Below are 27,203 nucleotides of genomic sequence, written 5' to 3' on the forward strand. Positions count from 1 at the left end.
GGGGGGTCCTTTCCCAGGTGGGCCTCTGCTGGATGGAATTCCACTCTCCTAGGTGGGCCTCTGCTGGATGGAATTCCACTCTCCCAGGTGGGCCTCTCCCGGGTGGAATTCCACTCTCCCAGGGGGTCCTCTCCCAGGTGGGCCTCCCCTAGAGCTCCCTGAGCGTGCCCACCCCCGGGGTGAGTCCCGGACCCTCCCCGCCCCAGGCCGACCCAAGTCCTTCAGTGGCTCCGGCTTCCCGGCGCTGGAGCTGCGTGCCCCGCCAAACCTCCAATTCGGGTTGGTCGTAGTGAGAGGTGACAGCATGCTGGCAGTCCTCACAGCCCTCACTCGCTCTCGGTGCCTTCTCTGCCTGGGCTCCCACTTTGGCGGCACTTGAGGAGCCCTTCGGCCCACCGCTGCACTTTGGGAGCCCCTTTCTGGGCTGGCCAAGGCCGGAGCCGGCTCCCTCAGCTTGCAGGGAGGTGTGGAGGGAGAGGCGCCAGTGGGAACCGGGGCTGCGCGCGGCGCTTGCGGGCCAGCTGGAGTTCCGGGTGGGCGTGGGCTTGGCGGGCCCTGCACTCGGAGCAGCTAGCCGGCCCTGCCGGCCCTGGGCAATGAGGGACTTAGCACCCGGGCCAGCAGCTGCAGAGGGTGTACTGGGTCCCCCAGCAGTGCCAGCCCACCGGCGCTGCGCTCCATTTCTCACCGGACCTTAGCTGCCTTCCCGCCAGGCAGGGCTCGGGACCTGCAGCCCGCCATGCCTGAGCCTCCTGTGCGGCCCGAGCCTCCCGGACGAGCGCCACCCCCTGCTCCACGGCGCCCAGTCCCATCGACCACCCAAGGGCTGAGGAGTGCGGGAGCACGGAGCGGGACCGGCAGGCAGCTCCACCTGCAGCCCCGGTGCAGGATCCACTGGGTGAAGCCAGCTGGGCTCCTGAGTCTGGTGGAGACGTGGAGAACCTTTATGTCTAGCTCAGGGATTGTAAACACACCAATCAGCACCGTGTCTAGCTCAGGGTCTGTGAATGCACCAATCGACACTGTGTCTGGCTGCTCTGGTGGGGCCTTGGAGAACCTTTGTGTCCATACTCTGTATCTAACTGATCTGATGGGGACGTGGAGAACCTTTATGTCTAGCTCAGGGATTGTAAACGCACCAATCAGCGCCCTGTCAAAACAGACCACTCGGCTCTACCAATCAGCAGGACGTGGGTGGGGCCATATAAGAGAATAAAAGCAGGCTGCCCGAGACAGCAGTGGTAACCCGCTCGGGTCCCCTTCCACACTGTGGAAGCTTTGTTCTTTCACTCTTTGCAATAAATCTTGCTACTGCTCACTCTTTGGGTCCACACTGCTTTTATGAGCTGTAACACTCACCGCGAAGGTCTGCAGCTTCACTCCTGAAGCCAGCGAGACCATGAGCCCACTGGGAGGAAAGAACAACTCCAGAAGCACCGCCTTAAGAGCTGTAACACTCACCGCGAGGGTCCACGGCTTCATTCTTGAAGTCAGTGAGACCAAGAACCCACCAATTCCGGACACAGTAGGTGCTGTCCGGACCCCGCCCGGAGAGCAGCCCCGGCTGGGAGGTGGGGAGCCCCGCGGGGCAGGTGACTGCGCTGCTCCCTGCTCCGTGGGGGCCGGGGCTCTGCGTCTGCTCCTCTCACCTCGGCCACTCCCCGCTGCCAGGTCTCAGCTCGCCTCCAGGCCCGCAGCCCGCATTTCCTCTGCGCGACTTTCTGTGCCCGCTGCACTTCCAGGACCGTGGCAGGGGCAAATCACCGCCTGTTAAAGTAATGACGGAATGAATGAAAGAACGAAAGAATGAAGGAACGACTGACTGACTGACTGACTGGGTGAATGGTTGAATGAATGAGCGGACGAGCGCAGGCGCGAAGGATGCAGTTCAGAAGTTCCCGGGGAAGGTGGAGGGTGAGCCCGGGGCCAGGACCAGAACCCAGGCACACAGGGGCCCTGAGTGGGGAGAGGAGGCCCGCGCGGACCCCCCGGCGCCCCCCCACGCCGCCCTCCCCCGCCGCCTTCCCTCCCCTTTCTTCTTCCCGTCCCTCGCCGGGGGTCGCTGCGCTGGTGTCCTCGTTCCCGCGGAGCTGTGGGGGGAGGAGGGGGAGCGCGGCGTTGTTCGCCTTCCCCGAAGTGTGGCCCCGCCGCCGACCCGTAGCCCGCGCGTCCGCGTCCCTTTCGGTCTCCAGGCAACCGTGGCCGGGTCCTCCAGGCTGGAGAACCCAACCGACCGTGGGAAGCGGGACGCACCGCGGACCCCGGAGAGGGCGGACGAGCCGGGCGCCGGCGCCATGGACCTGGTCATCACGCAGGAGCTGGCCCGCGCCGAGAGCCAGCAAGGTGACCCCAGGCCCGCCACGACCCCCGCCCCGGGGAGGCCCCGGACCCTCTCATCCCAGCCCGCCCAATGGGTGACCCCTTGAGGGCCACAGCCGGAGCCCCCAACTCCCGATCGTCAGACCAGAGCAAACGTACAGGAAGGCGCCCTTCTAGGAAGGCGCCCACACCGCTGCTCCCTGGCTGCGGCTGGTTTTGACGGTGGCTGTGGCCCGGGGGCCTGAGGCGGCTGCCGGGGGCCTGAGGCGGCTGCCTGGGGCCTTCGGGATTGCGTTGCCGGGCTCACTTCTCCCAGCCCGGTGACCAAACCTTAACCACCCGTATGGGACAGATGCTGCGTCCTTGAAGAAGGCCTATGAGTTGATCAAATCGGCCAACCTGGGGAAATCGGAGTTGGACCCCTCAGAGAGCTTCAGCCCAGACCTGTTTGTTCTGTGTGCAGAGCAGGCCCTTAAGGTAACTAGTTCCCGGGATCCTCGGTCAGGGCAGCCTTGACAGGGAGAGGGAGGGCCTCGGGGTGTGTTGTGGATGCAGAGTGGGGCTGGGGAGAGGCAGCTCCTGGCCAGGCAGTCAGGGGGCCAGGATGGAGGATGGGGGCTGGAAACGGGCTCCACCTGTGCTCGGGGCCTGTTCTGAAAGCGGCCCCGTGGTGCTTCTGGGCAGGGAGGCCACCCCTCCGGGGCTGTGATCTTCCGTGGTGGGGTTCTCCTGCAGATGCGGCAGCCAGAGGTGAGTGAGGACTGCATCCAAATGTACTTCAAGGTGAAGGCGCCCATCACCCAGTTTCTGGGCCGAGCGCACCTGTGCAGGGCCCAGATGTGTGCCCCGAAGTCGGCAGAAAACCTGGTGAGAGGCGTCCTGTGCCCCTTCTCCCCACCAGTTCAATTTTCACCCCACCTCCAGAGCAATGCCAGGCTAGACCAGGCTTAAAATCTTTCTTAGGGTAGTAGAGTGAAGGAATTCCTTTCCAGAGTGACACGAAACTTGCACCATTTCCTGTTCATGCTTTTTGCTCAAGTAGTGGTATCTGACATGCAGGACCCCTGGACCTTTGCCTCATAGCAGCGTGGTCTCTGTGGCATCTGCGCCTGCAGCTGCCCTGAGTGGGCAGAGGGGAGCTGGGGTGGGGCGGGCGTGCTGGAGCACAGGCACTGCGGTTTGTGATGCCTCACTGTGTCTGCGGGACGGGAACCTGGGTGCAGGTCCAGGACCTTGCCACGACACTCAGGCTGTGTCTGCCACACCGTCACCTGTGGATACACAGGTGACACACGCGGGGTACCAGGCCAACCATGAGGGAGCCGTAGCATCTGCAGATGGGGCAATGAGCAGGGGTCAGTGTTTCGGTCTAATTGTGCTTCTTTACGTTGCCTTAGGAGGAATTTGAAAATTGCGTGACTCAGTACATGAAGGCCATTAACTTTGCCAAAGGAGAACCGAGGTAGGTGAAATTGAAGTGGCCTTTTCTCATGGACCGGGTGAAAGACTTAAGAGCCAGAACTTACCAAGTGGGTGTATTTATTTGAACTGTGGGTTTTCCCCTCATCTGTGGTTTGTGATTTTCATGCACATGTGATCACTCCCTCGTCTCATTACCGTGTGGCCTAGTCCACATTCATGCAGAATTCCGATTCACAGCCTCTTCCGCACTCGGCGGTTTTCGTGATTTTAGATGGCTGTGAAGAGTCTGTTTTCTGCCGGGCGTGGTGGCACACGCCTATAATCCCAACTACTGGGGAGGCTGAGGCAGGAGAATCACTTGAACTCAGGAGGCAGAGGTTGCAGTGAGTCCAGATCACGCCACTGAACTCCAGCCTCGATGACAGCGAGACTCTATCTCAAGAAAAAAGAAAAAAAAAAAAAAAAAAAAGAGTCTGTTTTCTCCAGGGCCTCCCCGGGTCACCCCCAGGGCGCCCTGCTCCTTCCCCGCGGTTCCTTCTTCGGCCCAGCGTGCCTTTGCTGCCCCCTAGCGGACAACTTGGCCAAGGCAGCTGTCCCCGCGGAGGCGACTCCAGCAACTTTCTACAAAATCAGTGCTTTCTGCACAAAAACAAATACGCTTGAAACTGTTAAGCTTGCACAAAACTGATTCATATCCTATTCAAATCAGTTTTGTGCAAGTCTGACAGTTTCAAGCATATTTGTTTGAATATATATCACATATTCAAATAGGATACAATGTTTGGAGGATATTTAAATAGAAGCTGTGGGTTCCCTGGTCCGTTCTACCCACATCGGCCTGCGTGTCTGCTGGTTTCCCTCTCTGGTCACACCCTGTTGCAAGTGCTGGGGATGTAGGGTCCAGCCCCACAGATCCTCCCTGCATGGGGACGGGGATGGGGAGGCCCCACCTCAAGCCACAGGTTCTAAAGACAAGGGGTGTTTCTGAGGGAGCTGTGACGTGGGAGTGGTGGGTACCATGGGAAGGAGGCTGTTCCACTCCAGGGCCCTCAGGGGCACCGTGGACGGGCCAGGGGGTGACATAGCCTTGCCAGAGGTCAGGACCATCTTTGGGAAGGGGCCTGGTTGTGTGGGGAGAGAGGGCAGCGCTGGCTCATCCAGGGCAGTGGCAGTGGGACAGGAGACTGAGCCCGACCACGGGCATGTGGAGGCCACAGTGGGAATTTGAGGAGAGCCACTTACAAGGAGGAGCTGGGTTCCTTTCGAGATGCAGCACTCAGGGAGACGCAGCAGGCCGCTGGAGTCCCATGACGACCCCTCTGACTCAGGCAGGCGTGACTGTGGTCAGGACACCCCACACCTCCGCTCCTCCTGAAAACCTGGAAACAGGATGAGTCCTGTCCTGGGGTCACGTGGTGGCTGTGAGTAAACTCAGAGGAGTGAGCTTGCCACAGCCATCCTGGTGTCCTCCCACCTGGGCATTGAGCAGTGCTGGTCCACCTGGTGGCCGGCCCAGGACCACCAGGCATGCAGGCCTTACAGGGCAGAGCTGGCCTACCTCGCTGTGGAGTGGCCCTAGAGTGAGAAGGGCAGATGGGCCCGATTCCCTGACTTCAGTCCCTGCAATGGCTCCCTGCTGCCCAGGGAGAGGCTCAGACCCCTAAGAGGGGTCTCTGCTCACTCTTCCAGCCCACCCTCCTCCACCTCACACTCTAGGCTGGCAGACAGGAGCTTTGTTTCCCGAAGGTTCCTCCCTTCTCCATCTGCCTGACCTTCTTTTCCTCTACTACTGTCTTGGCTGCCTCCTGACATCTTTCAGGTCACAGCAGGCATGTAATCTCCTCCAGCAAGCCTTCCTTGATTCCCTCCGTCCTTGCCCATTCCTGTCTATCCCTTGAGAGCCAGAGGAGGCCTTGCTCAGTGGTGTGTTTCCATGGGAGGGGCCGATCAGTTTGTGGAATGATTGATGAAGAAGGCCCTGGTCTGGACTCGGGAGCCTGCGCTGGAACCATGGCACGTTGGACGCAGGGCCGCCGAAGGCTGTCCCAGGGAAGGGCTCTGCATCCTGGTGCTCCTGCAGGCTGGGCCAAAGCTTCTCAGATGGGGCTGCTGCCATCTGCTGGAGAGGACCTGAGGCCTCTCCTGGGAGGGTTTCCGGAGATACAGTGGCCTCTTGGTTCTGCAGCTTGGGCCGGCTGGGCTTTGACTGCGCTCTCCGCTTCCTCTGCCCGTGCCGCAGGTATTACTTTTTGGTGTACAATGCATCAGTCCTCTACTGGCAGATGGCGAGGCCATTCCTCAGGCCTGGATATCGTCACCATCTGATCCCCAGCCTTTCCCAAATCGTAAACGTGCTGAGTCAGACTGAGGAGGAAGACAAGGAGTGGCGTGCCGAGCTGATGCTGTGAGTTGAGCTCGCCGTGCCCTCTCCGTGGCTCCGTGGCTTCCCAGTGGGCCACCCTCCGGCTCTGAGGCCACCACCCCTTCTCCGGGGGGGGGGACGGGAGTTCCGCATCATTGGGGCACACTCCATGTGCGTTCTCTCCCAGTCACACGTTTCTGTGTGTCTTGTCCGAAGGTCATTTCCAAAATCTATAGATGACATTTGCCGTGCCCTGGTTATGAGGTTATGACAACAGAACAAGATACTGTGTTTAGACTCACAGCAAAGCAGATGTGACCCTGCACCACGCAGCCTGGCTCACGGTTTTAAAATCTTAGTTCTTAAAATGTTCATGCAGTAGACGTTTTAACAGCATAAAACTAAGCAGAGTCAGCACATCCAGAGCCCAGGCGGCCCTGCGAGGAAGATGGGGCAGCACGGGGCAGGCCGGCCTTGCTGGGTCTCAGCCCTGAGGGGTCACTGCACAGGCTGTCACCAATGCCTCGGTCACTGTGCCGGGCGGCGGAAAGGAAACGGGTCCGAGCCTCTCTGTGTCCGTGGAGCTCTCTGTGCAGGCTGGGGACGGGTGGATGTCCCCAGTGAGGATCCCAGCTGTGCCAGCTCCTGAGTGGCTCCCCTCGGCACCGAGCCCACAGCCTGCAGGTGTTGGTTACCTGCTATATGGCCGTTTGGGGAACCTTTGAAGATCAATACAGATCTTTCATTTCAAAATGCCCCGTGCTAGCGGTAATGAGCTGTCCAGTGCCTGCTGGCCCTTCCTGGTGAGCCACACAGCCTGGTTCTGGCTGAAGAAGCTGACCCCAGGGTAGCTTTTAAAGTTTGTGAAACACAAAATATGTAATGGTTTAATAACCTGGTTATTAGACAGGAGAAAACAGTTTCAACCAGGTTGACCAGTGGTGTGTTTCTATTATCCAGGGAACTTCTGGAGTGTTATCTGCAAGCCGGAAGAAAGGAGGAGGCTGCCAGGTTCTGCTCCACCGCAGCTCCGTTCATTAAGTCTCACGTGCCGCAGAAATACCGGCAGATATTCTCCGTCATGGTAAATCAGTGTATTAGAAATAGAGACGTAAGAAGTAATTTTCTTAAAAGTCATTGTTCAGAAAACTGCATAGAAATTACATAAGTTTGCTGAGAGATATAAAAATCTATATGCATACATACATGAACAAAAATATATAAACATATTAAAAAATAGCAGTTCATCCAATGTGAAGATGTATAGAACTGTAACATTTTGAAAACAAAACAGAGTCTTTTGCCTTTATCGTCGCTCTTTAAATATTTCCTTTGTAATAGCTTTGAATTTTTTTAAAGTTAATAGAAAATTCACAAAGATACAAGTAATTACTACAAGAATATGTACCAAAAGCATTCATCAGCAATTCATTTTGACATATGCGGAATCAGCTTAAGTTGTATCTGAAAAGCTAGATACAAAATTAATGAGAAAATAAAATCTAGACACAAAATCTGAACCTCTACCTAATTGTTTATATCCAGATTAATAATCTGTTCCATTTTATGACAGGTTCGTCATGAACTAATGGACGAACTTCAGTTAAAGGAAGAAAAGAAAAATTCCATTAGCCTGTCAGTCACTTTCTATATTAATATGCTAAAGGCGTAAGTCGTTCTGGGAGGGAGAGCAAATACTGAGCTTCACAAGTGCTGGGCTTGGGAGAGCTCTGTCCCCTCCATGGGGGGAGGTCCTGTGTCCAGGGTCCTGTGAGTGTGGAGTTGCAGTGAGTGGGGCTGGACAGTAGGAGCCTGGGAGGCCTCAGGGTGTGGGGATCTGAAGGCCAGCCCCAACTCCTGGCCCTGCCTCCCTCCCAGCACGGAGGAGATGCCAGTGAGGCCACAGAAGGGAGAGGGCGGCTTTAAGCCAAGTGCAGAAAGAGCTTATAGGAGATCGCAGTGTGTTTGGGTGCCGAGGGGAGTGAGGAGATCGCAGTGTGTTTGGGTGCTGAGGGGAGTGAGGAGATCTCAGTGTGTTTGGGTGCCGAGGGGAGTGAGGAGATCTCGGTGTGTTTGGATGCCGAGGGGAGTGAGGAGATTGCAGTGTGTTTGGATGCTGAAGGGGAGTGAGGAGATCGCAGTATGTTTGGGTGCTGAGGGGAGTGAGGAGATCTCAGAGGGGAGTGAGGAGATCTCAGTGTGTTTGGGTGCCGAGGGGAGTGAGGAGATCTCGGTGTGTTTGGATGCTGAGGGGAGTGAGGAGATCGCGGTGTGTTTGGGTGCCGAGGGGAGTGAGGAGATCTCGGTGTGTTTGGATGCTGAAGGGGAGTGAGGAGATCGCATTATGTTTGGGTGCCGAGGGGAGTGAGGAGATCTCGGTGTGTTTGTATGCTGAAGGGGAGTGAGGAGATTGCAGTATGTTTGGATGCTGAAGGGGAGTGAGGAGATCGCAGTGTGTTTGGATGTGAGGGGAGTGAGGAGATCTCAGTGTGTTTGGATGTGAGGGGAGTGAGGAGATCTCTGTGTGTTTGGATGTGAGGGGAGTGAGGAGATCTCAGTGTGTTTGGATGTGAGGGGAGTGAGGAGATCGCAGTGTGTTTGGATGTGAGGGGAGTGAGGAGATCGCAGTGGGTTTGGGTGCTGAGGTCTGTGAGGCGATCTGAGGTATTTGTCTCCTATGGGCAGCATCCCTGTGAGAGAGCAATGCTGGCCCAGGTCCTATCACCGTTGAGCAGAGATTGCCCCACATTTCCCGTGTTTGGCTCCTATGTGGGGTGCTGGCTCTGGTGAGGGGTCTGGGCATGTCTCGTCTAGTGTTTCTATTCCAGCCTTGTAGGAAGGCTGGGCATGGAGGGAAGGAGGACTGGAAGGGGTGAAAAGTCATCTCAGGAATTTGAGGAGAGAAAGCAGGAGGGGTTATTTTCGGTTTCCTCTTCAGTGGGAAACACAATTTCATACATGCAGAGTTTCTCTTAGGAGAATTTGAATAAATCTGACAAGATCTTGTGGTGAATTACTCTCTGAATTATTTCTAGAAAAGCGGAGCAAAATGATTTACCAGGTGACGTCAGTGCCATTCTGAGGGAGGCCTACAGACACTTAGGTCATTACAACCACCAGCGCTTTCCTTCCATCAGAGAAGAAAAGTAAGTGTTTGTGTTTTTCCAGCATCACATCTTCATAATCATCGTACAAAATTTAGCAGGCACTGAAAAATGTGAAGAAATGTAAAATAAGCCACCAGGACCACCTTTGCAAAAGCCAGCCATCGTGGAGGTTTTAAAGGTCCTCTCTGGTCTTTTGTGGCCTGAGATTTGCACTGTTTTGCGAACACTTTCATACTCTACTTTTTAACATGAATTTAGTTTGTAGGCATATGGATGGTTAGGTCACTGTGGCACTTCTGACGGTTCTGGTGGCTGTGGCGTTTCGTGGGTGGGAGAACACAGGTTTCTCTGGAGCCTTTTTCAGGCTGGTTTGTTTGGATTCTGTGCTTTCTCGAATCCTCCAGGCGCTGTTGAGAGTTTGGGATAAGTCCTGGGCTGGTATCCTGGAAGCAGGAGGCTGAGCCCGAGGCTTGCAGAAGCACGTGGAAAGCGCTGGCTGGTTTTGCCTTCGTGGGCACGGGGTGGGTGGGGGGGTTTGTCCCCTGCCCCTGAAGCGATTTTGTCACCTCCTTAGTAGCACTGTGTATATTTTTTAAGAGAATGGGAAACAGGTAAAGCCTGTTGATATGGGCGGCTGAAATTATCTGTTTGGTTTTCTGGTGGCCATGGGAAATTAACAGAGAAGGTGTATTAGTTATCTGCAGCTGCGTAACAAGTACCCACAAACTTAGCAGCTTGAAACAGCACAGGTCCATGACCTCACCGTGCCTGCGGGACGGGAACCCGGGTGCGGGTCCGGAACCCGGGTGCGGGTCCATGACCTCGCCTTGTCTGCGGGACAGGAACCCGGGCGCGGGTCCGTGACCTCACCTTGTCTGCGGGACGGGAACCCGGGCGCCGGTCCGTGACCTCGCCGTGCCTGCAGGACGGGAACCCAGGCACAGATCCATGACCTCACCGTGCCTGCGGGACGGGAACCCGGGTGCGGGTCCATGACCTTGCCTTGTCTGCGGGACAGGAACCCGGGCGCGGGTCCGTGACCTCACCTTGTCTGCGGGACGGGAACCCGGGCGCGGGTCCGTGACCTTGCCGTGCCTGCGGGACGGGAACCTGAGTGCGGGTCCGTGACCTCGCCGTGCCTGCAGGGCGGGAACTCGGGCACAGATCCATGACCTCGCCGTGTCTGTGGGACGGGAACCTGGGCACAGCAGCAGCCACAGTGTTGACTGGTCTGGGGTCTCTTCTCGAGGCTGGACTGGGGAAGGGGCCCCCAAGCTCACAGGGGTGCTGGGAGGACTCGGTTCCTGTGGGTTCAGTCCTCAGTCCTGGTGGGACAGCTTTGCTACATCAGCACTAGAGAGGGGCGCCAGACGCCAGCGTGTTTGTGGTCTCAGCAGGGAGGTGGCACCTGCCCAACATTGAAGTCTCCGCTACTCAGCTGTGGGCTCCTCGAAGGAGGGGCCCCAGGACCGCGGGGTGGCTGGAGGGGCACAGGGCCAGCCCGCTGGTGGGTCTGTTTTCGGGAGGGGTATGAGTGCATGTGTACATGGGGATGTGTGTGGATACATTGTTCTGGAAGGAGTTTACGTCTTCCATCACACCCTCCAAGTTGTTCTAACTGAAGTCCGGCCGAGCGTGGCTGTGGCCCTGGCTGAGCATCCCCTTCTGTGGCCAGGTAGTCCGACGAGAGGTCTTGGGACCAGTGTAAATAGCCCTGTTCTGAGGTCTATCCACAGGCGGCATTCTCAGGCACTTTTATGGATTCTCTCTTCCCGACCTGCCCAGCAGGCCTGTGCGCTGGAGCCCAGGTAGGACAGAGAGGCCAGTGTTGTGATGCCAGGCCTGCCAGGACCTGATAGGGCCCAACAGCAGAGCAGGGGGAGGAGGAGGTAGGCAGGGACAAGGGGTGGAGAAGCATCCGCACTCCACCCCAAAAGCAGCCTCCTGCCCACAGCTGCCCAGGGATGCAGGGAGGATGGTCACACCACACTGAGGGCCGAGTTGGGTCGCTGCCAGCAGCCGCCAATTGTATTCCAGTAAGACTGTGATTACTCCCCGGGAAACGGCAGAAGACATGTAGACCTGCTCCTCGGGGACATTTGGCAATGTGTGGAGACACTGTGGATGGCTGCAGGGACACAATGGGACAGGCTCCTGGAAGAGAGGCGTCCCGGAGGGAAACCCTGGCCTAATCTCCACCCGAGGAGCGTGATCCTGATCCCTGCAGCTCAACAGGAAGCCTTAGAGTGGAGAGCTGAGGGCACCCGCTGTGCCCTTTCTTGAAGTTGTCTGGAGCACTGTGGGTCCTTGTGCGTGGATACAAATGTTAGCCTCAGCCTCTCGGTTTCTACAGAGAGCCTGATTGGTGACTGCAGGTGCGGTTGGCGCCGCGCCTACGTGCTTGTTGCATGGTAGGAAGGCAGGGCTCTGTGTGGGGAGTGTGGGGAGGCCCAGGCTCTGCGTGGGGAGGACGAAGCCCCAAGAGCTGTGTGGGGAGGAGGAAGGCCCAGGCTCTGTGTGGAGAGGAGGGAGGCCCAGGCTCTGTGTGCGGAGTGTGGGGAAGGCCCAGGCTCTGTGTGGAGAGGAGGGAGGCCCAGGCTCTGTGTGGAGAGGAGGGAGGCCCAGGCTCTGTGTGGGGAGTGTGGGGAGGCCCAGGCTCTGTGTGAAGAGGAGCCTGCCTCTTCCCTGCATGGCCTCTGGCCTCGCTCAGCTGTAGATGTGGGTCTGAGCTGCTGTGCAACGTGATGGCTTTGAATACACATGTCATCATCCCTGTGCTTCCCCTGGGTTCTGCACATGACCTGAAGCCTGGAGAGGGAGGAGCAGGGTGTCCAGTAGGGACATGGCCCTGGGTGGCCTCCACAACTGTGCTGGCCTCGGGAGCCTGCTGGGCTCTGATGCTGTAGCTTGAAGCCCTGCTGGGGCCTCCCCACAGGGCTTCTGTTCTACTAATTAATTTAATTTTATTTATTTCCTATCCTATCTTTATTTCCTGCCTCTGCTTGAACGGGGGACATGGATTCTCCCATGCAGCCATATTTCCTGTCCCCCCCGCATTGAGCCGGTGCTGGCTGGTTTGTTTGTTTGCAGGATGCTTTTCCTTTTTGAATTGGCGCGTTTTTCCTTGACCTTGAAATGCATGGAGATCTCCTCTGCCTGCCTCTCAGACCTGAAGAAGATGGAAAGCAAAGTAAGTGGCTTCATGACACTGCTGCCTGGGGATGAGGCGCTGCTCACCATGCATTTGGACAAAAGGCAAAGAAAGGAAGAGCAGTTCACAAGGCCGCGGCCCCCAGGGCTTCGGTCAGTGTTGGCACATGGCCGTCTTTCCTACCTGTGTTTTGCACAGCTGTGGTTAGATAGTGCTTGCAATTTTATACCTGCCCGTTGCTCTTTACCTTTCTTGTGGCCACGGGTCCACAGCACCACAGTTGTTTCTAGAGTCCAATTTACGGACGGCGTAACATTTCATGATGCTGATGATCCAGAACGTCCTCCACCAGCCCCATTATTGGACGTGTAAGTCACACCAGCAGTGCCTCGTTACCCGCAGTTCACTTTCTGCAGTTTGTTACCTGCAGGCACCTACAGTATGAAAATATTAAGGTATTTTGAGGGAGAGGCCACAGCCACATCACTTTTGTTACAGTATAGTGTTATGATTGTCTTTTATTATTAGTTATTGTTACAAATATCTTACTGTGCCTAATTTAGAAATTGAAGTTTATCATAGGGATTTCCGTCTAGAAAAATCACAGTATACGTCGGGTTTCGGACTGCTCCATGTTTCAGGCTTCCACTGGGTTGGGGGGTCTTGAAACGTATCCTCTCAGAGAACGGGGGGCTACTGTATAATCTTTTGCTCATTACCTAAAGGGCTGCAGTGAACATTTTGTGCCTAAAACATTTTTCTGCGTTTAGGACTTTTCCCTAAGATGAGTATATTTACATGAAGTGACTAGGGAATTTTCACTTTTAATATTTTAAGAATACACATTAGAGTATTGCCCTCCAGAAAAAGCTTCACAGAACGAAAAGTGTGTAAGACTGCATACATCAGGTTTGCCGATGCTTTCAGGAACTGTGACAGGCTCTTCCATAGAGCAAGGAAAATGTGATCAGTTTATCAGGGATGGTTTTGAGCAAACTGAGTGTCGCTTTACACACAGAGAGTGAAGAGGGGGGACCCTTGGACGCACAACCGCATGCTGGGGCCTCCCCGTGTGCTGTCTTCATTGAGCACCTGCTGTGTGCTTTGCCCAGGTTACCTAAGAGTGAACGTAAACCAACCGTCAGTGGCGCAGGAGACACGGCCATGGCTCAGCACGAGGGGAGCCGGCCAGTCACGCTGAGGGCTGTGCTGATCTGGAAATGGTTTCGGAATAGGAGATGCGGTTCACGTGGCCTTGACAGCCAGGCAGCCCTTGGAGGGACCGCCCACCAGGGTGCAGGCGGGAAGCGTGGTCACGGCTGGAAACAGCAGCCCATGCAGCACGGAGGATGGGAGCAGCGTGGGAGGCTTCTGTGGGCCCCATTTCCATCTTCTGGGTTTCCACGGCACGGTGTCTCCAGTTCAGAATGACTGGAACGCCTGGGTCCGGCCCCACTTCCTCCTCCCCAGCAGCCCTTCCTTCAGCTCCTGGCGCCTCAGGGTTCGTCCCTGTGAAATGGCAGCAGTAACAGGACCCATCTCCAAGGACTGCTGTGGAACCGAAGGCAGTGTTCTGTGTCTCCCAGGTTGAGGCTCCCGGGCGGGCCCCTGCTGCCGTGGGGTTGCTGTCAGGGAGGCTCCTGTGGGCCAACTCTGTCCCCACCGCCCGTGGCCTCCGCAGAGCATGTCCCTCTGCCCCGGCTTGAGGACGCTCTCCTGGCCCTTTGCCCGGTTGGCCTCTGCCCATCCCTCAGGCCCCAGCCCTCTGGTTACCTCCTGTCTGACCACTGGTGGAAAGCGACCTTCTCTCGATAAATGTGCTACCGTGAGGCTCATTTTCCCAGCCGGCCTCCTGTTAGACATTCGGGATCTCATGAGATTTATTTTGAATTAAAAGCTTACTAATGTTAAGGATATGAATGGTTTTTAATTTTGAAGCCTTGGTGCATTTTTAAAGACTATCCACTGTAATACATTTCACAATTGCCTGAGTGAATGGTGGAAATGATTTAACCAGGCAGACACCCGGACCTGTGGGACCACATAAAGAGTTTTAAGATCCGTGACCCTGTGGGAAGCACGGAACGCTTTTTCTGACCTCTGTGAAGCCTGGCATAGCTTCCTCAGTGGCATGGAGGCTTGCAGCTGCTGGACAGGCCGGGGCACACAGCCTGGGGTGGCGGCCTCCCGCACTCTCCATCCTGGCTGGCACCAAGGCCCAGACATGCAGGACTGCGGTGCAGCCATCCCAAGGTCCCGAGGCGCTGCGGGTACTTCCCGTCCTTGTGGACATCTGCTGCCGCCCCGGGACGGAGGTGTCTGCTGCTGAGGACCTGCTCCCCGGGACGGAGGTGTCTGCTGCCGAGGACCTGCTCCTCGGGACAGAGGTGTCTGCTGAGGACCTGCTCCCTGGGACGGAGGTGTCTGCTGCTGAGGACCTGCTCCTCGGGACGGAGGTGTCTGCTGCTGAGGACCTGCTCCTCGGGACGGAGGTGTCTGCTGCTGAGGACCTGCTCCCCGGGACGGAGGTGTCTGCTGCTGAGGACCTGCTCCTCGGGATGTCTGTGTCTGTTAGTTGTGAAGATGCTTCACCATCAGCACCTGTGCTCACAGACTGGGAGCTTGAGTCTCCTGTGTCCAGAAGACCTGCACCCCTCGTGCCAGGGCGGGTTTAGGGGTGTCACCCCTCGAGCGGGGTGGGTTTAGTGGTGTGGTCTTTGGATGACAGCGACATGTTGCTCCCCAGCTTTTGTAAGGCCACCGAGGCCTGTGGACATCTTCCCTGAGCTCAGCAAGCCCCCGAGAAAGGAAAGATAGAGTGCCCTTCTTCCCGGTGTGACGCACAACACGTCGCTTCCCAGACTTCAGCGCAGCCCCGGGCCGCCAAGCAGCCTGGCTAAGACCTGGGTACCAGGCGTTGGGGGCCGGGACAAGGCCCCTGAAAAGGGCAAACTCAGGACTCTCCCCTGCCTCTCTCGGGCGGTGGGGCCTGCAGGCAGACAAGGAGTTGGTGTAGCTGAAAACACGGCTTCCTCACTTAAACCTCTGCGTCATAGGTGTCTTTGTGTCATCGTGTAACTTGTATTTGTTAAACTTCTACCCAGTCATATTTTAAATGCCTTTGAAGTTCATGAATGTACACAGCTGCTTCCCTTACAGATCTCCGTCTTTTCAAAAACTGTTTATATCTGCAGGATCCTGGGAAGCTTATTGAGATGGAATGTCTGGAGTGTGAATCAGAAGCTTTAAGACTTGAAAATAAGATGAAAGTGTACATCCGAGTGGCTGTTGAGGTCAGTCCTCATGCAGGAGTCGTACACCTGGCATTATTTTGCAGATTCCTGGAGCTTGGTGTGAGTTGAATGTGTCCCAGGCTTGAGGGTGCTGGGGACATGGCCTGGAACCCACTGCTGGACTCGCCCTGGCTCCCATGACAGCGGTTGTGAGTCCAGCCTCCAGTGCCACACTTCCTCTCCTGCGCACAGGGGCCCACATGCCTCCCTGGTGGGTTGGGGTCATGCAGGTGGGGGCTGGGATGTGACTCCCTCCGACCCTCCTCCTGCAGCCCCCACGGAGCTGCCGCCTCCCCGCTGTGTGGTGATGCCTGCCTAGGAGGACGGGGGATGGCCACGCATCCTCATGAGGGCTTTCTGCCAGCCTCACTTGAGTCCGGGAAGGCATCCTAATGATGAGGGGCAAAAGCCACCGCCGGCCCTGGCGTCAGCTGCCAATTACAGGCACCTGATCCACCTCTGTCGTGCTGTCTAAGACGACAGGCCCCGGAATAGCAGCCACTGCCAGGAAAGGAACTAGGAATCGTTTTAGACTCTTTCTCAGTAAGAATTTCCCAGTTAAAAGATGAACAGAAACCTGACAGAATGGTGGCACGCAGCCCTGATGTGGTGCCACAGCAAGTGCCACAGGGTCGGCCCAGGAACCCTCAGGTCCTATCAGCCAGGCAGTGCGAGGCCCCGCTGGGCACAGAGGAGCCAGGGGCGTGCGGGTCAGTGCCGGAGGTGCCGTGGCAGGGGATGAGCAGGGCAGCTGGGAGGCCTTCCCCGCCCCCGCTCCTAACGCACCCGTCCTCAGCCCGCACTGCCTGGCGCACGTGTCACGGCCTGGCGGGTGCTGATGCCCCCGTGGACTTGCTCCTGGGTCTGCCTCCGCGGGGCTGTCTCGCGGGACGATTTTGACTGCTGCTGTGCGCCGGTGCCACACATGTGGTAGGTGCTTAATGAATGTTCATTGAAGAATGATTTCCAGACACTTTGTTGTGAAAGTGAACAGAGGCTGCTTGTGGCTGTGGCACTGTGGGTTGTGCGGCTGCTTCCCCTGACTCACCTGCTGAGGACCTTGGAGGGGCCGGCACCAGTGTACGAGGCTTTCAGACCCAGCAGCCAAGTGGCAGGATGGGGTTGTGAGGTCCGGGCTCCACCCAGCCCAGGGGCAGCGTGAGGACGAGGCCTCCATGGAAGCCACAGGCTGTGGGGACGTGGCCAAGTGAGCCCAGGACGGTGGGTGGTCCAGCAGGGCTTGTGGGAGGTGGGAGTGTGGGGAAACTGGCTCCGCTGAAATCCTGGCCTAAGCCTTTGTCCTGGGAAGGGCCCGTGTAGCACAGACCGGAGGAGACATTCTGGGGGCGGGAAGCGTAGCGGGCACAGGCCCCAGGAAAGAGATGGGATCAGGAAGGGAGCGGTGCCCACTGAGTCCACACATGGGAGGCGGGCACAGCCACAATGTGTGGGCACCGCCAAGCCTCCTGCGTGTAGTATCTTGTGAGACGTCCACTTCCTCCTAGAAAGAGTCACTCTGGCCATTTTCACAGACAGATTTGAGCATGGCGCCACGCAGGGTGGTGAATTCAGGGCCTGAGTTCTCAGCGTGCCCTGCACGCATGTGCCGCTCCAGCCCCGCAGCTCGAGCCAGCAACCTCCATAGAATCGCCCACGTCTTCTCCACAGGCCCAGCTGGATATCATACAGAGACTAGATGTTGCGCTGCAGCGAGCCATCCGCCTGGGCGACCCCCGGGTCATCCACGTGGTATGCACCACGCAGTGGAACACCTGCCTGCCCCTGCTGCAGCACAACCTGCGGCACCACCTGCGGAAGCCACTGGCTGGCGTCGCGGACGTGCTGGAGAAGGTGGACAGGTGGGGAAGGTAGACAGGTGGGGCGCGCACCTGTGCTGTGTCCTCCACAGAGGGGGTTGGCGCATAGGAGGAGACAGGAGGAGAAGGTGGCCCAAGCCCCCTTGCCATGACAGTGCCACAAGCAACAAACTGCCCCTGTACTCAATAAGGGCCACCCTCTGTCCCAGCTCAGGGCCAGGCACGCCAGGTCCTCTGTGGTGCATTGGCGGGGCCAGAGGAAGAAGCAGGCTCGGCCTTGCCTCACGGGCATCTGTGCCCCTCGAACCTCCATGGAAGGGGTCTGTCATGGCCACAGAAGCCGGGAGTGGGGGCTGGTTGTGGCCCCGTGGGACTTGGGCCATCCTGGGTGAGACAGGAGTGCTCAGAGGGCCCAGCATCGGGGAGGAGCACGGTGTATCCTCAGGGGTGACAGGAATGCCGGGGCCAGCATGGCAGCAGGCGGCAGGCATCAGGGTGGACCATGGCGGGCAGGAGACAGGTACTGGGGGTGAGGGGCAAGGGCAGCCACAAGGTGTTGCAGAGCCTGGGCCCTCTCCACAGAACCACAGCCCTGGTCTCAGTACCTGTTTCTTGTTGGGAGGGCTCAGCCTCTTCGTTGCCATCAGCGCGGTTTTGACTGAGTCTGCCGACTCAGCCCCCGCTGCCTGTCTGCACTGCCAGTGCTCCCTCCCACCTCTGGGGCTCCCTGAATTTTTCTAGAGTTCTATTTCATTTTCTCTGTTGGCTTCTTGGTTTCTCGACTATACTTTTTGGAGGAATGGAGAATTTCTCCAGGGCTAAGAACATGCACCCTTAACTTAGCACAGTCTGTGTCAGGCCAGCATCAATCTGGCTCATTTCACACAGATACACACCCTAAAACATGGTGACCACACCCCTCACACCCCTCACACCCCTGCTGGGCCGTCCTTCGACTTCCCATAGCACCGAATGAACCCCGGACCCCGGCTCGGCTGTGTCTAGAACTGCTTCTCAAGCCTGGGGCCATCAAATGCAGGCTCCTGTGCACACGCAGCCTGCTCGAGCCCAGAGGTTCCAGGGCACCCCCACACGGCTGCTCGAGGCCAGAGGTTCCAGGGCACCCCCACACGGCTGCTCGAGGCCAGGGGTCCGGGGCACCCTCACAGGGGCTGGTTGGGTTGCTCCGCACAGCCCTTCCTCTCCAGACTGTAGCCTCCTTCGCAGCCCTGCACCCTGACCCCTGCTGCCGTGGCCTGCGGGAACCGCACCCCACACTTCAGGAGGTTGTCCCCAGGCAGAGAGTCGGGCAGTCTTGCGCCCAGGTTTCCTTCCAGGGGCTGCCGTCGTGAGCTGCCGAGGCCTCTGGGGTCTGCAGGGTCTTCTCTCCTTGTCCCCATTTGTGAGTCATCAGGGCCAGGCAGGGACATCACTGGAAGGATGGCGGAAAGCCAGGGGCACCGGGCACCAAGCCTGCCCTACACTCTGGGGCCACTGCAGGCCTCCCCCTGGAGGGCGTAACCCCAGCCTGACACAGGTGCAGCCCCGCCAGGGCCCCTGATGCCACGCCACCCCCACAGCCTCATGACGCTGCTCCGCTGCCAAGTGCACATGGAGATGGCGCAGATCGAGGAGGACGAGGACCGGCTGGAGCCTGCCATGGAGCACCTCCGGAAAGCTGCGCGCCTCGACAGCCTGGGCCTCTACCAGGACAGGCTCCAGATGGCCTCCACCCGGCTGCGCCTGTGCACCACGCTATACCAGGCCCCTGAGCGTGCGGAGGACAAGGCCATCATGGCCGTCGAGCAGGTGCCGCCCGGGGAGGTGAGGGAGGCCGGGTGCTGCAGCCCCAGCATGGGGCTCTGAAGGCACGGCAGGGCGGGAGCTGCCCAGGGCCGCCTGAGGCGAGGAGGCCTGGGACCGAGCTGTCACTGTGTCTATGAGCACGAGGACCACACAGGCCCCTGCCAAAGGCCGGGAGGCTCCAGAAGTTGGAGAAGGTCCTGCAGAAAGTCCAGTGGCCCCTTGCTCATCAGTCTCTGCTTTTCACAGGCAAAAAAAGCTACCCCAAAGGACAGCGTCAGGAAGAAGCGGGCCCTCCTGGTGAACGCAGGCCTGGCCTTAGCCCCGGACGCGTTTCAGATTGTGCTGGACAGTGAGAATGAGGCGAAAGGTGAGCGCCGCACTGGGCTCTCCCAGCCCGGATGGCTCCGAGGCTGCCCCGGGGCCTCCCCAGTCCCCATGCTCCCTGCCACGGCCCCTGGATGTGCAAGGACCGTGCGCCGGCAGCATCCTTCGATCTTGGCCCGCCGGGCCTGGCAAAGCCCAGCGAGGGTGTTCTGTGCACACACCAGCCATGTCGGGTGCCCCAGCTGCCGGGACAGACCCCACAGGCTCCGCTGCTTAGACAACGGGAACTTACTCCTCCTGGAAGTCAAGGCGTGGGCAGGGCTGGTTCCCCCTGAGGGCTCCTCCTTTGCTTGTGGATACCCTCTCCTCCCCGCATCCTTACAGGGCCGTCCCCTCTGGGGGTCTGTGTCCTCGTTCCTCCCCTTAGAAAGATACCAGTCAGATTGGACTAGGGTCCACCCTGATGACCTCATTTGACCCAAATTACCTCCAAAGAAGGTCATACCCTGAGGTCCTGGGGGCGAGGACTTCAACACACCCTGCTGTGGGGAATGGGGTTGAGCCACTGCCTGAGGCACAGGACGGGGCTCCCTGGATCACGGGGGTCAAAGCTGAAGCCATCATGTCTGTCCCAGGGAGACCCTGAGCTGGCTTTGGGTAATGGGACATGGGGCCGTACGGCCCATGTGCGGGGACCGAGCCAGGGTTCAGCGGGTGTATTGCACCCTCACTGCCCCAGCTTCTCTGGGCACTCGCCAGTGGCTCTGGGAGCACAGGCGGCCCCACTCTCTCCAGCCCAGCACAGGGGCCAGGCTGGGCCTGGCTTGGGAACCCTTCCCGCTGGTCCCCTGAGGGTCCTGCTGGGGGCTGCCGCCAGGCCTCCCTCCAGCTCAGTGCCCAGCAGCCGGCGGCTTTTGCCCACACACGACGAACCAGGCATCACCCAGACTGCAGCCTGTGGAGACGGTGGTCGGGAGTGGAGCCGCTGGGTCATGTCTTGGGTCTGAGATGAGGAGATGGGCAGATGCAGAGTGGGTTGTGCCCTGCAAGGGAAGTTGGTGGCTCTTGGAGCGGGGAGGGACTGCCACCCTGTCGTCCACTGCCTTCAGATACTGCCACACCTGTGCTTTCATTTTGCCCTAATAAGTTTGAGGAGCAGCTGCAGATCCACCGGTAGGACCTGGATGCACCTATTTTACCTTCCTGACTCCTTTCACTCATGGGCATGTGCTGCTGGCTGCCTGGGGTCAGGTGCATGTCCACCTGCTGGCTGTGGGGCCGAGACAGCACCTACACCCAGCAGGAGGTGCTGCAGGGCCCTGCCCGGGGCAGTGCGGGCGGCGCGGGGTCCAGGGGAGGATGCCCTTGAGTGGCTCCGGAAGGTGAGCCCCTGTGCCGGCCGAGAGGGTGGACACCAGCCAGGGGAGGCCCAGCCCCCGGGGTCGCCCATGCACAGGAGGCCCCCCAGGGTGTGGAGCTGAGTTCCGGGTGCTCGTGATTTATTTGCCAGGAAAGGAGCGGTGATTCGGAAACTCCAGCGTCATGCAGATAAAACTGCTGGGCCTTGGGGTGCTACATGGGCTGGGTGGAAGCGCGGGAGTCTGAGGCCGGGTGCCTGGCTTGGAGGGCAGCTGGACAGTGCAGCCAGCAGGGCAGCGGGAGGGTCTTGGCAGACTGCTCCAAGGTTCCTGGAGCCTCCCCAACTCAGAGGAGCACTGGCTCGGCCTCATCGCTGGCGGGAGACACAGGCAATGCCACTCTGCAGCTCTATGAGGAGCTCGGCTTCTGGGAGCCGGGGATCTAGGGCCCCTGGAGCCACTACCTTTGGGTGGCCACCCTGGCCCCGGCGCAGGGCACTGGTTACTGATGGGCGCATCCCCAGCCCTTGGCCGGCAGCCCCAACACCTGCCTTTGCATTTCTGTCCTCAGTCTCCACTGGGAAGAACAGGGGCCGGTTCACCTATCTCTGCGCGAAGGCGTGGCACCACATCGTCAGCGTGGACAAAGCTGCTGGGCACCTGCGGCGCCTGGGCAACGAAAACGACAAGGAGAGGTGAGCGAGGAAAAGGCCAGAGCGCCACGCACAGCCCAGCCCGGGGGTCGCTCAGCCTGAGAGCCAGTGTCTGTGGCGGCCGAGCTGACCCTGCATGTGGCTGTCTGGGGACACGCCAGGCCACCTGCTCCAGGATGGTGGGAGGAGGGCCCTGCCTGGGGGTCCCGCCACAGACGGGACCCCCAGCCTGTGATGACAGCCACAGCCTATGAGGTGTGTGGCCGCCCTGTCCCGCCTGTCACTGCTGTCACTCGGAGGACATGCAGCGCCTGTGACCAGAACAGGCTGATTTTTGGTGCCGACCCTGCGGTTGGTACCATCCCTGGGAGGCCTGCCCCGTGCACCCCCCCGGGGAGTGGATTGCGTGGCCTTTCTTCTCACCACAGGGAAGGGAGGTGCCACGCACAGCTGGCAGGGGGAGCGGAGAACTGTGCCCGACCCCGGGACATGCACCCGCCAGGCCGTCCCCAGCGCGAGTGCCAGGCTCCTTGCCACCTTGAAGCTGCAGAGCCACAGTGGCCTTTTCTCAGGCAGCCAGCCCCGGTGTAGTCTAACTTTAGCAGCCACGTTTGTCTACTCACTTTTCCCTCGTTTGGGTTCTCGGTGAGCAGGATACAGATTTGGGCAGAGCTGGCCAAAGTGGCCCGGAAACAAGGCGTGTGGGACGTCTGTCGGACGGCGAGCCGCTTCTGCCTCCTGTATGACAACGTCAAGGTGAAGAAGTTGAGGCTGCGGAGAGGTTCGTACCCGCCCTCACGAGTGCATCCCAGCCTGGCCACGGCCGCCCTCTGGGTGCGGGAAGGGTTGTGGTTCATGTAATGACAACCCATGGGGCCTTCACATGACAAAGGGTATTGCTAAGTCACAATGGTAGCAGTTCCCACTAATTATCAGGACCGCCGATCACGGGGCGGTGGCCACATCTGGCTGTGTCGGCTGAGCCACGAGCACCGTCATCACCCTCCATCTTCAGTCGCTGGGGGCCTCAGAGGCTCAGGCAGGGGCAGCCACAGCCAGTGAGCAGATGCCCATGGGGGGCGCCTGCAGGCAGAGGGCAGTGGCCACAGGCCCAGCGTGGAGCAGGACATGGGTGCGGCAGGCTCATCAATCAGCACCCAGCCCTGGAGAGGCTCCCGTCTCAGGGACAGTCAGGACCCGGAGGGACGAGGGAGGTGACAGAACGGGTACAGGGGGTCTGGGAGTCCTGCAGGAGTCAGGGAGGGCACCCCCCAAGAAGGCAGGGGATGCAGGAGGAGCTGGGATGTGGTCAAGAGCAAGCCCTGGCTGGGAGCCAGCATTACACCCAGCTCCGCCGCCCCACGGAGAGCTCCTCCAGCCCCTTCCTGGGCAAGCTGCCCACCTCCCGCCTACCCGCCCCCCTTGGTGGACCCTACAGAGAGCTGGGGAGAGGCTCAGGCACTCCAAGATGAGCCAGGAATTCTCCTGTTTTTATTTATTTGCTAGAAAAAAACATGATCCTTACCTGCTGCCATTTCTCTCAGGTAAGAAGAAGCGAGGTAGGGATGGCTCGGTGCAGGACACCTGGAGCCAGCCCGAGGTCGTCCTGCAGAGGCAGGTGTGCCCCGACCTGCTGCGGAAGTTCGCGGAGGTGGGGTTCATCCAGGCTGAGGTGCGTCACGGAGAGGGGGGTTCATTGGTGCTGAGGTGCATCACAGAGAGGGGGGTTCATCCAGGCTGAGGGGCATCACGGAGAGGGGGATTCATCCAGGCTGAGGTGCATCACGGAGAGGGGGGTTCATCCAGGCTGAGGTGCATCACGGAGAGGGGGGTTCATCCATGTTGAGGTGTGTCACGGAGAGGGGGGGTTCATCCATGCTGAGGTGTGTCACGGAGAGGGGGGTTCATCCGTGCTGAGGTGTGTCACGGAGAGGGGGGTTCATCCGTGCTGAGGTGTGTCACGGAGAGGGGGATTCATCCAGGCTGAGGTGCATCACGGAGAGGGGGGTTCATCGGTGCCGAGGTGCATCATGGAGAGGGGGGTTCATCCAGGCTGAGGTGCGTCACGGAGAGGGGGGTTCATCCATGCTGAGGTGCATCACGGAGAGAGGGGGTTCATCAGTGTCAAGGTGCGTCACGGAGAGGGGGGTTCATCGGTGCCGAGGTGCGTCGTGGAGAGGGGGGTTCATCCGTGCTGAGGTGCATCGTGGAACTGGGGCTCACCGATGCTGAGGTGTGTCCCTGCACCACGGTGTCAGAGGGTTGCTTTCCTGCATCCACACAACCTGCTGCGGGGCAGGCATTGGTGTCCATGTGGCCTGTTAACCCACTGCAGATATTTATCATCATAGAACCTTCTGCGCTTTAAACAAAACGAATGTGAGGGAGGGAAAACTTCCTGGATTCTTGGGAGATTTTCTAGGAGAAAAATATAAACCAAAATGTGCATGGGTGTAAATTTCTCTTGGGAATCATTTCCAAGTGGTGAATCTGCAGTTGTGTGGATGACACATGGCGACTGCCACTCGGCGGGGGGGTGGTACCTCGGCGTTTGCTGCAGAAGTGCATTGAATGTGGCGTGATGTCTGGGGCCCCTGCCACAGGGCCGCCAGGCCTGTTCTCCCACCCAGGCTCAGAGACGCCCGGGCTTGCTCTGCCCAAAGTCAGCAGGTAGAAATGGCGGAGCGGGATCCAAACCCGGCCCTGGGACCTCGGGTCCGAGCTCGCAGCCATCGCGCTGCACCAACATGAGTGTGGCCTTCGTGGCATTGTGTGACTTCAGAGTTCCCAGAGCCACTCTCGGTTAGGTTTCTGTGGACTTGCTCAGTGGGTGCGTGGCCATCAGCCTTGCAGGACGGGGCACCTGCTGATTTAGGCAGTATGTCTGCTGAGTGGCTCCCAAGTGTCAGGCCCATGCCCTCAGCTGGGGTCAGGGCGAGAAGCGGCACAGACCCTTCCGCTCAGGGAGCCGGAGGCCAGATGGCAGAACCAGAGCTAGTGGAGGCCACGGGGCTGTGCCACGTGCTCATCCACACCCCGCAGGCCAGCGCAGCCCTTTCCCCTCAAGCATTTAAAACGTAATGATGACGTAGGGGAGGTGCAAATGCTGGCCAGTGTCTGCTGATACCGGGAAGCCACTGTTGGTCCTTCGGGGCTGCTGGGGTGTGCGGTGCTCTGGAAGGACCTTCTCTTCCCTGACCCTCGTGCTAATGGGTGGAGAGAGTCTGCGAGGGGCTGGCTTTAGTCCCTGGAGTGGCTGTCAGGGCAGGCCCAGCTTGCAAAGGGCGCAGCAAACGGGTCTCCCAGCCTGTGTTTGGCATTTTCTAATCAGAGCTGAGGGAAGGGCGTGTGTGTTTCCTCCCTGGTGCTGGGCCCGTGCTCCGCCCACGACCCCTCCCACTGCATGTGTGTTTTGCAGGCCACGGTTCATTTGCTGCGGTCAGAAGGTGTAGAGCTGAATGACCAGGCCATCCCCCCGGAAGACCTGAGCCAGCACCCAGCCGGCTACGTGGCTGAGCCCCCGGAGGCGAACACCGAGTGGATCACATACAGGTGGGCGGAGGCGACGGTGGCCTTGAGCACCGCCCGGGGCCGTGGGTCAGAGTGTCCCCTGCACTCAGGCTGGCGTGGGAAGGACACCCTTCCCATTCGTAAGGACACAGGCTTCTCGCGTGGGGGAAGTGTCCATTCATTGTCACGTAAATGACTGAGACCACGAAAGAGGAAATGGGGTGACGTGGCCTCACCTGTTTTTAGCAGTCGTTCCTAGCAAGACTCCGGGCGTAGTTTGTTGTTACTACGAGGGAAAGTTCACAGGTGTGTTTTCCAGCGTGCTCTAGCGTCAGCCTTGCTCACTCTTGTCTGTCCCTCTGATGATGCATGAAAGGCAGCTGCTAGGGAGGTGGTCTTCGTGGCAGAAAATAGAAGGAGCAGCTTCTGTATTTGCTCAGAGGAAAAGCTGTGCTCTCCCTCCTATTGTGGGAAAAGCTATCAAGGACTGCCTTGGCCTCGAAAACTCCTTGTGTGTCAATAAGAAATATTAGTTTGTACAGAACGTCTCACAGGATTTGCTGACATGAGGTTCCAAGTTCAGAAACAATCGAAATTGGAGTGCTTTACCAGCAATGATGGTTTTTACCTATTTTTAACATAAAATTAAATATTTTAACTTGTTTTTTTAATTGACAAGTAAGAATTTTACCGTTTCTGGGGTGCACGGTGACGTTTTGATCTGTGTAACGTGGTGATCAGATCTGGGTAGTCAGCGAATCCGTCACGCTGGACGCGCGCTGTTTCTCCACGTTGGGAATGTTCGGTGTCCCCCTTCCAGCATCCCTGTAAACTAGTCGCTCGCCGTGCGTGGGACACGGGAACTTATCCTTCCAATGCAGCTGCGTCAAGCACACGAACGTGGAAAGCTCGGGTGTCCCCGACTATCCATGCAACAGAAGCTGGGCACGGCGCCCCTGTCCTTGCCGGTCCACGGAGCAGAAGGAAAGCCAGCTGTCCCTGCTTGCTGTGCGTGCCTGGGGCCACCCGGCCGAGCTCTTTGGAGGGAAGAGGTGGTCAGGCAGCAGCAATGACGATGACGATGACAGCTGCAGGTGGCCTTTGTCTCGGCCTCTCGGGATCCTGTCTCCTGCAGCAGCTCCGAGCTCTGTGAGGTGCCGCCTGGCCCAGGCCCACCCTGGGCTTCCAGCCCTCACGGCCCCGTCATTTCAGGCAGGGGCTCTGGATGCCTTTCCAGGACCCAGGCCCAAGGCTGGGCAGAGCTCTGCACTCCTGGTGGGCCTGCTCACAGACAGAGGAGGGTCTGAAAATTAGGGCTCAAGCCGTTTGCTGCCTGTGAGCTGAGAGTGGCTTTGACACTTTTAAATTTGTAAAACAAAATAGAAAAAATATACAGTGAAGACCATATGGAGCTTGCAAAGCTCAAAATGCTATTTGGCCCCTTACAGAAAAAGTTTGCCCAGCCTGGTCTAGCGGGACGGACAGACCCTGTCCACGTCCACACTGCTGAGTGGGGGCTGACTGCCCTGTGCTCGGTGTGACGGCTCCCTGGGGAAGGGCAGAGCCGGCTCCCTGGGGAAGGGCAGAGCCGGCTCCCTGGGGAAGGGCAGAGCCTGCGTGTGATTCAGGTGGGGAGGAAGAGGGAGACGCTCAGTTGGGCAGGAGGGAGGGCGGAGCTTCACAGTGTGGAGTGAGGCCAGGAGGCGCAAGGCAGCTGCAGTGTGGCTGGACACAGCCTTGGGCTGGGGGCTGGAGGTTTGCAGGTGAGCGGGGGTCCCGTGGCAGGTGTGAGCACTCGTGGCCATGGGAACCAGCCAGGGCCATTGGAGGTGTCCAGGGAGGATGAAGACAAACTGGAACAAGGGGGCCGCTGCGAAAGGGGAGCACCAGGCTGGGCTTTGGGTGGAGCACGCAGCCGTAGGGGGGTGGAGGGGTGGGGCAGAGCGTCTCTGCCCCATGCAGCCCCCACAGGAGCCCCTTTCTGAGCCCAGGGTTCCACAGACTTCCGGAAACAAGAGAGTCTCATAGGAGGAGTCCACACTCTGTTTAGCGAGGGCAGGTGGGGAAAGACTGTCTCACAC

At 58.7% G+C, this 27,203-nt stretch overlaps 1 protein-coding gene across 1 annotated transcript in view; it reads left to right on the forward strand.

Annotated features, from left to right (window-relative positions):
• The first annotated feature begins 1,850 nt into the window (after nt 1-1,850).
• CFAP46 (cilia and flagella associated protein 46) overlaps nt 1,851-27,203 on the forward strand; it is a 114,598-nt gene continuing 89,245 nt past the window's right edge. Inside the window, 17 exon segments of the mRNA XM_055245020.2 lie at nt 1,851-2,343; nt 2,672-2,796; nt 3,055-3,186; nt 3,717-3,781; nt 5,981-6,145; nt 7,064-7,187; nt 7,677-7,771; nt 9,139-9,249; nt 12,301-12,400; nt 15,556-15,654; nt 17,323-17,513; nt 19,052-19,280; nt 19,524-19,644; nt 21,531-21,654; nt 22,266-22,393; nt 23,157-23,284; nt 25,031-25,164. Coding sequence (XP_055100995.2) covers nt 1,851-2,343; nt 2,672-2,796; nt 3,055-3,186; nt 3,717-3,781; nt 5,981-6,145; nt 7,064-7,187; nt 7,677-7,771; nt 9,139-9,249; nt 12,301-12,400; nt 15,556-15,654; nt 17,323-17,513; nt 19,052-19,280; nt 19,524-19,644; nt 21,531-21,654; nt 22,266-22,393; nt 23,157-23,284; nt 25,031-25,164 — 2,564 coding nt within the window.

The sequence above is a fragment of the Symphalangus syndactylus genome, chromosome 2 (genome assembly GCF_028878055.3).
Source record: "Symphalangus syndactylus isolate Jambi chromosome 2, NHGRI_mSymSyn1-v2.1_pri, whole genome shotgun sequence".
NCBI lineage: Eukaryota > Metazoa > Chordata > Mammalia > Primates > Hylobatidae > Symphalangus > Symphalangus syndactylus.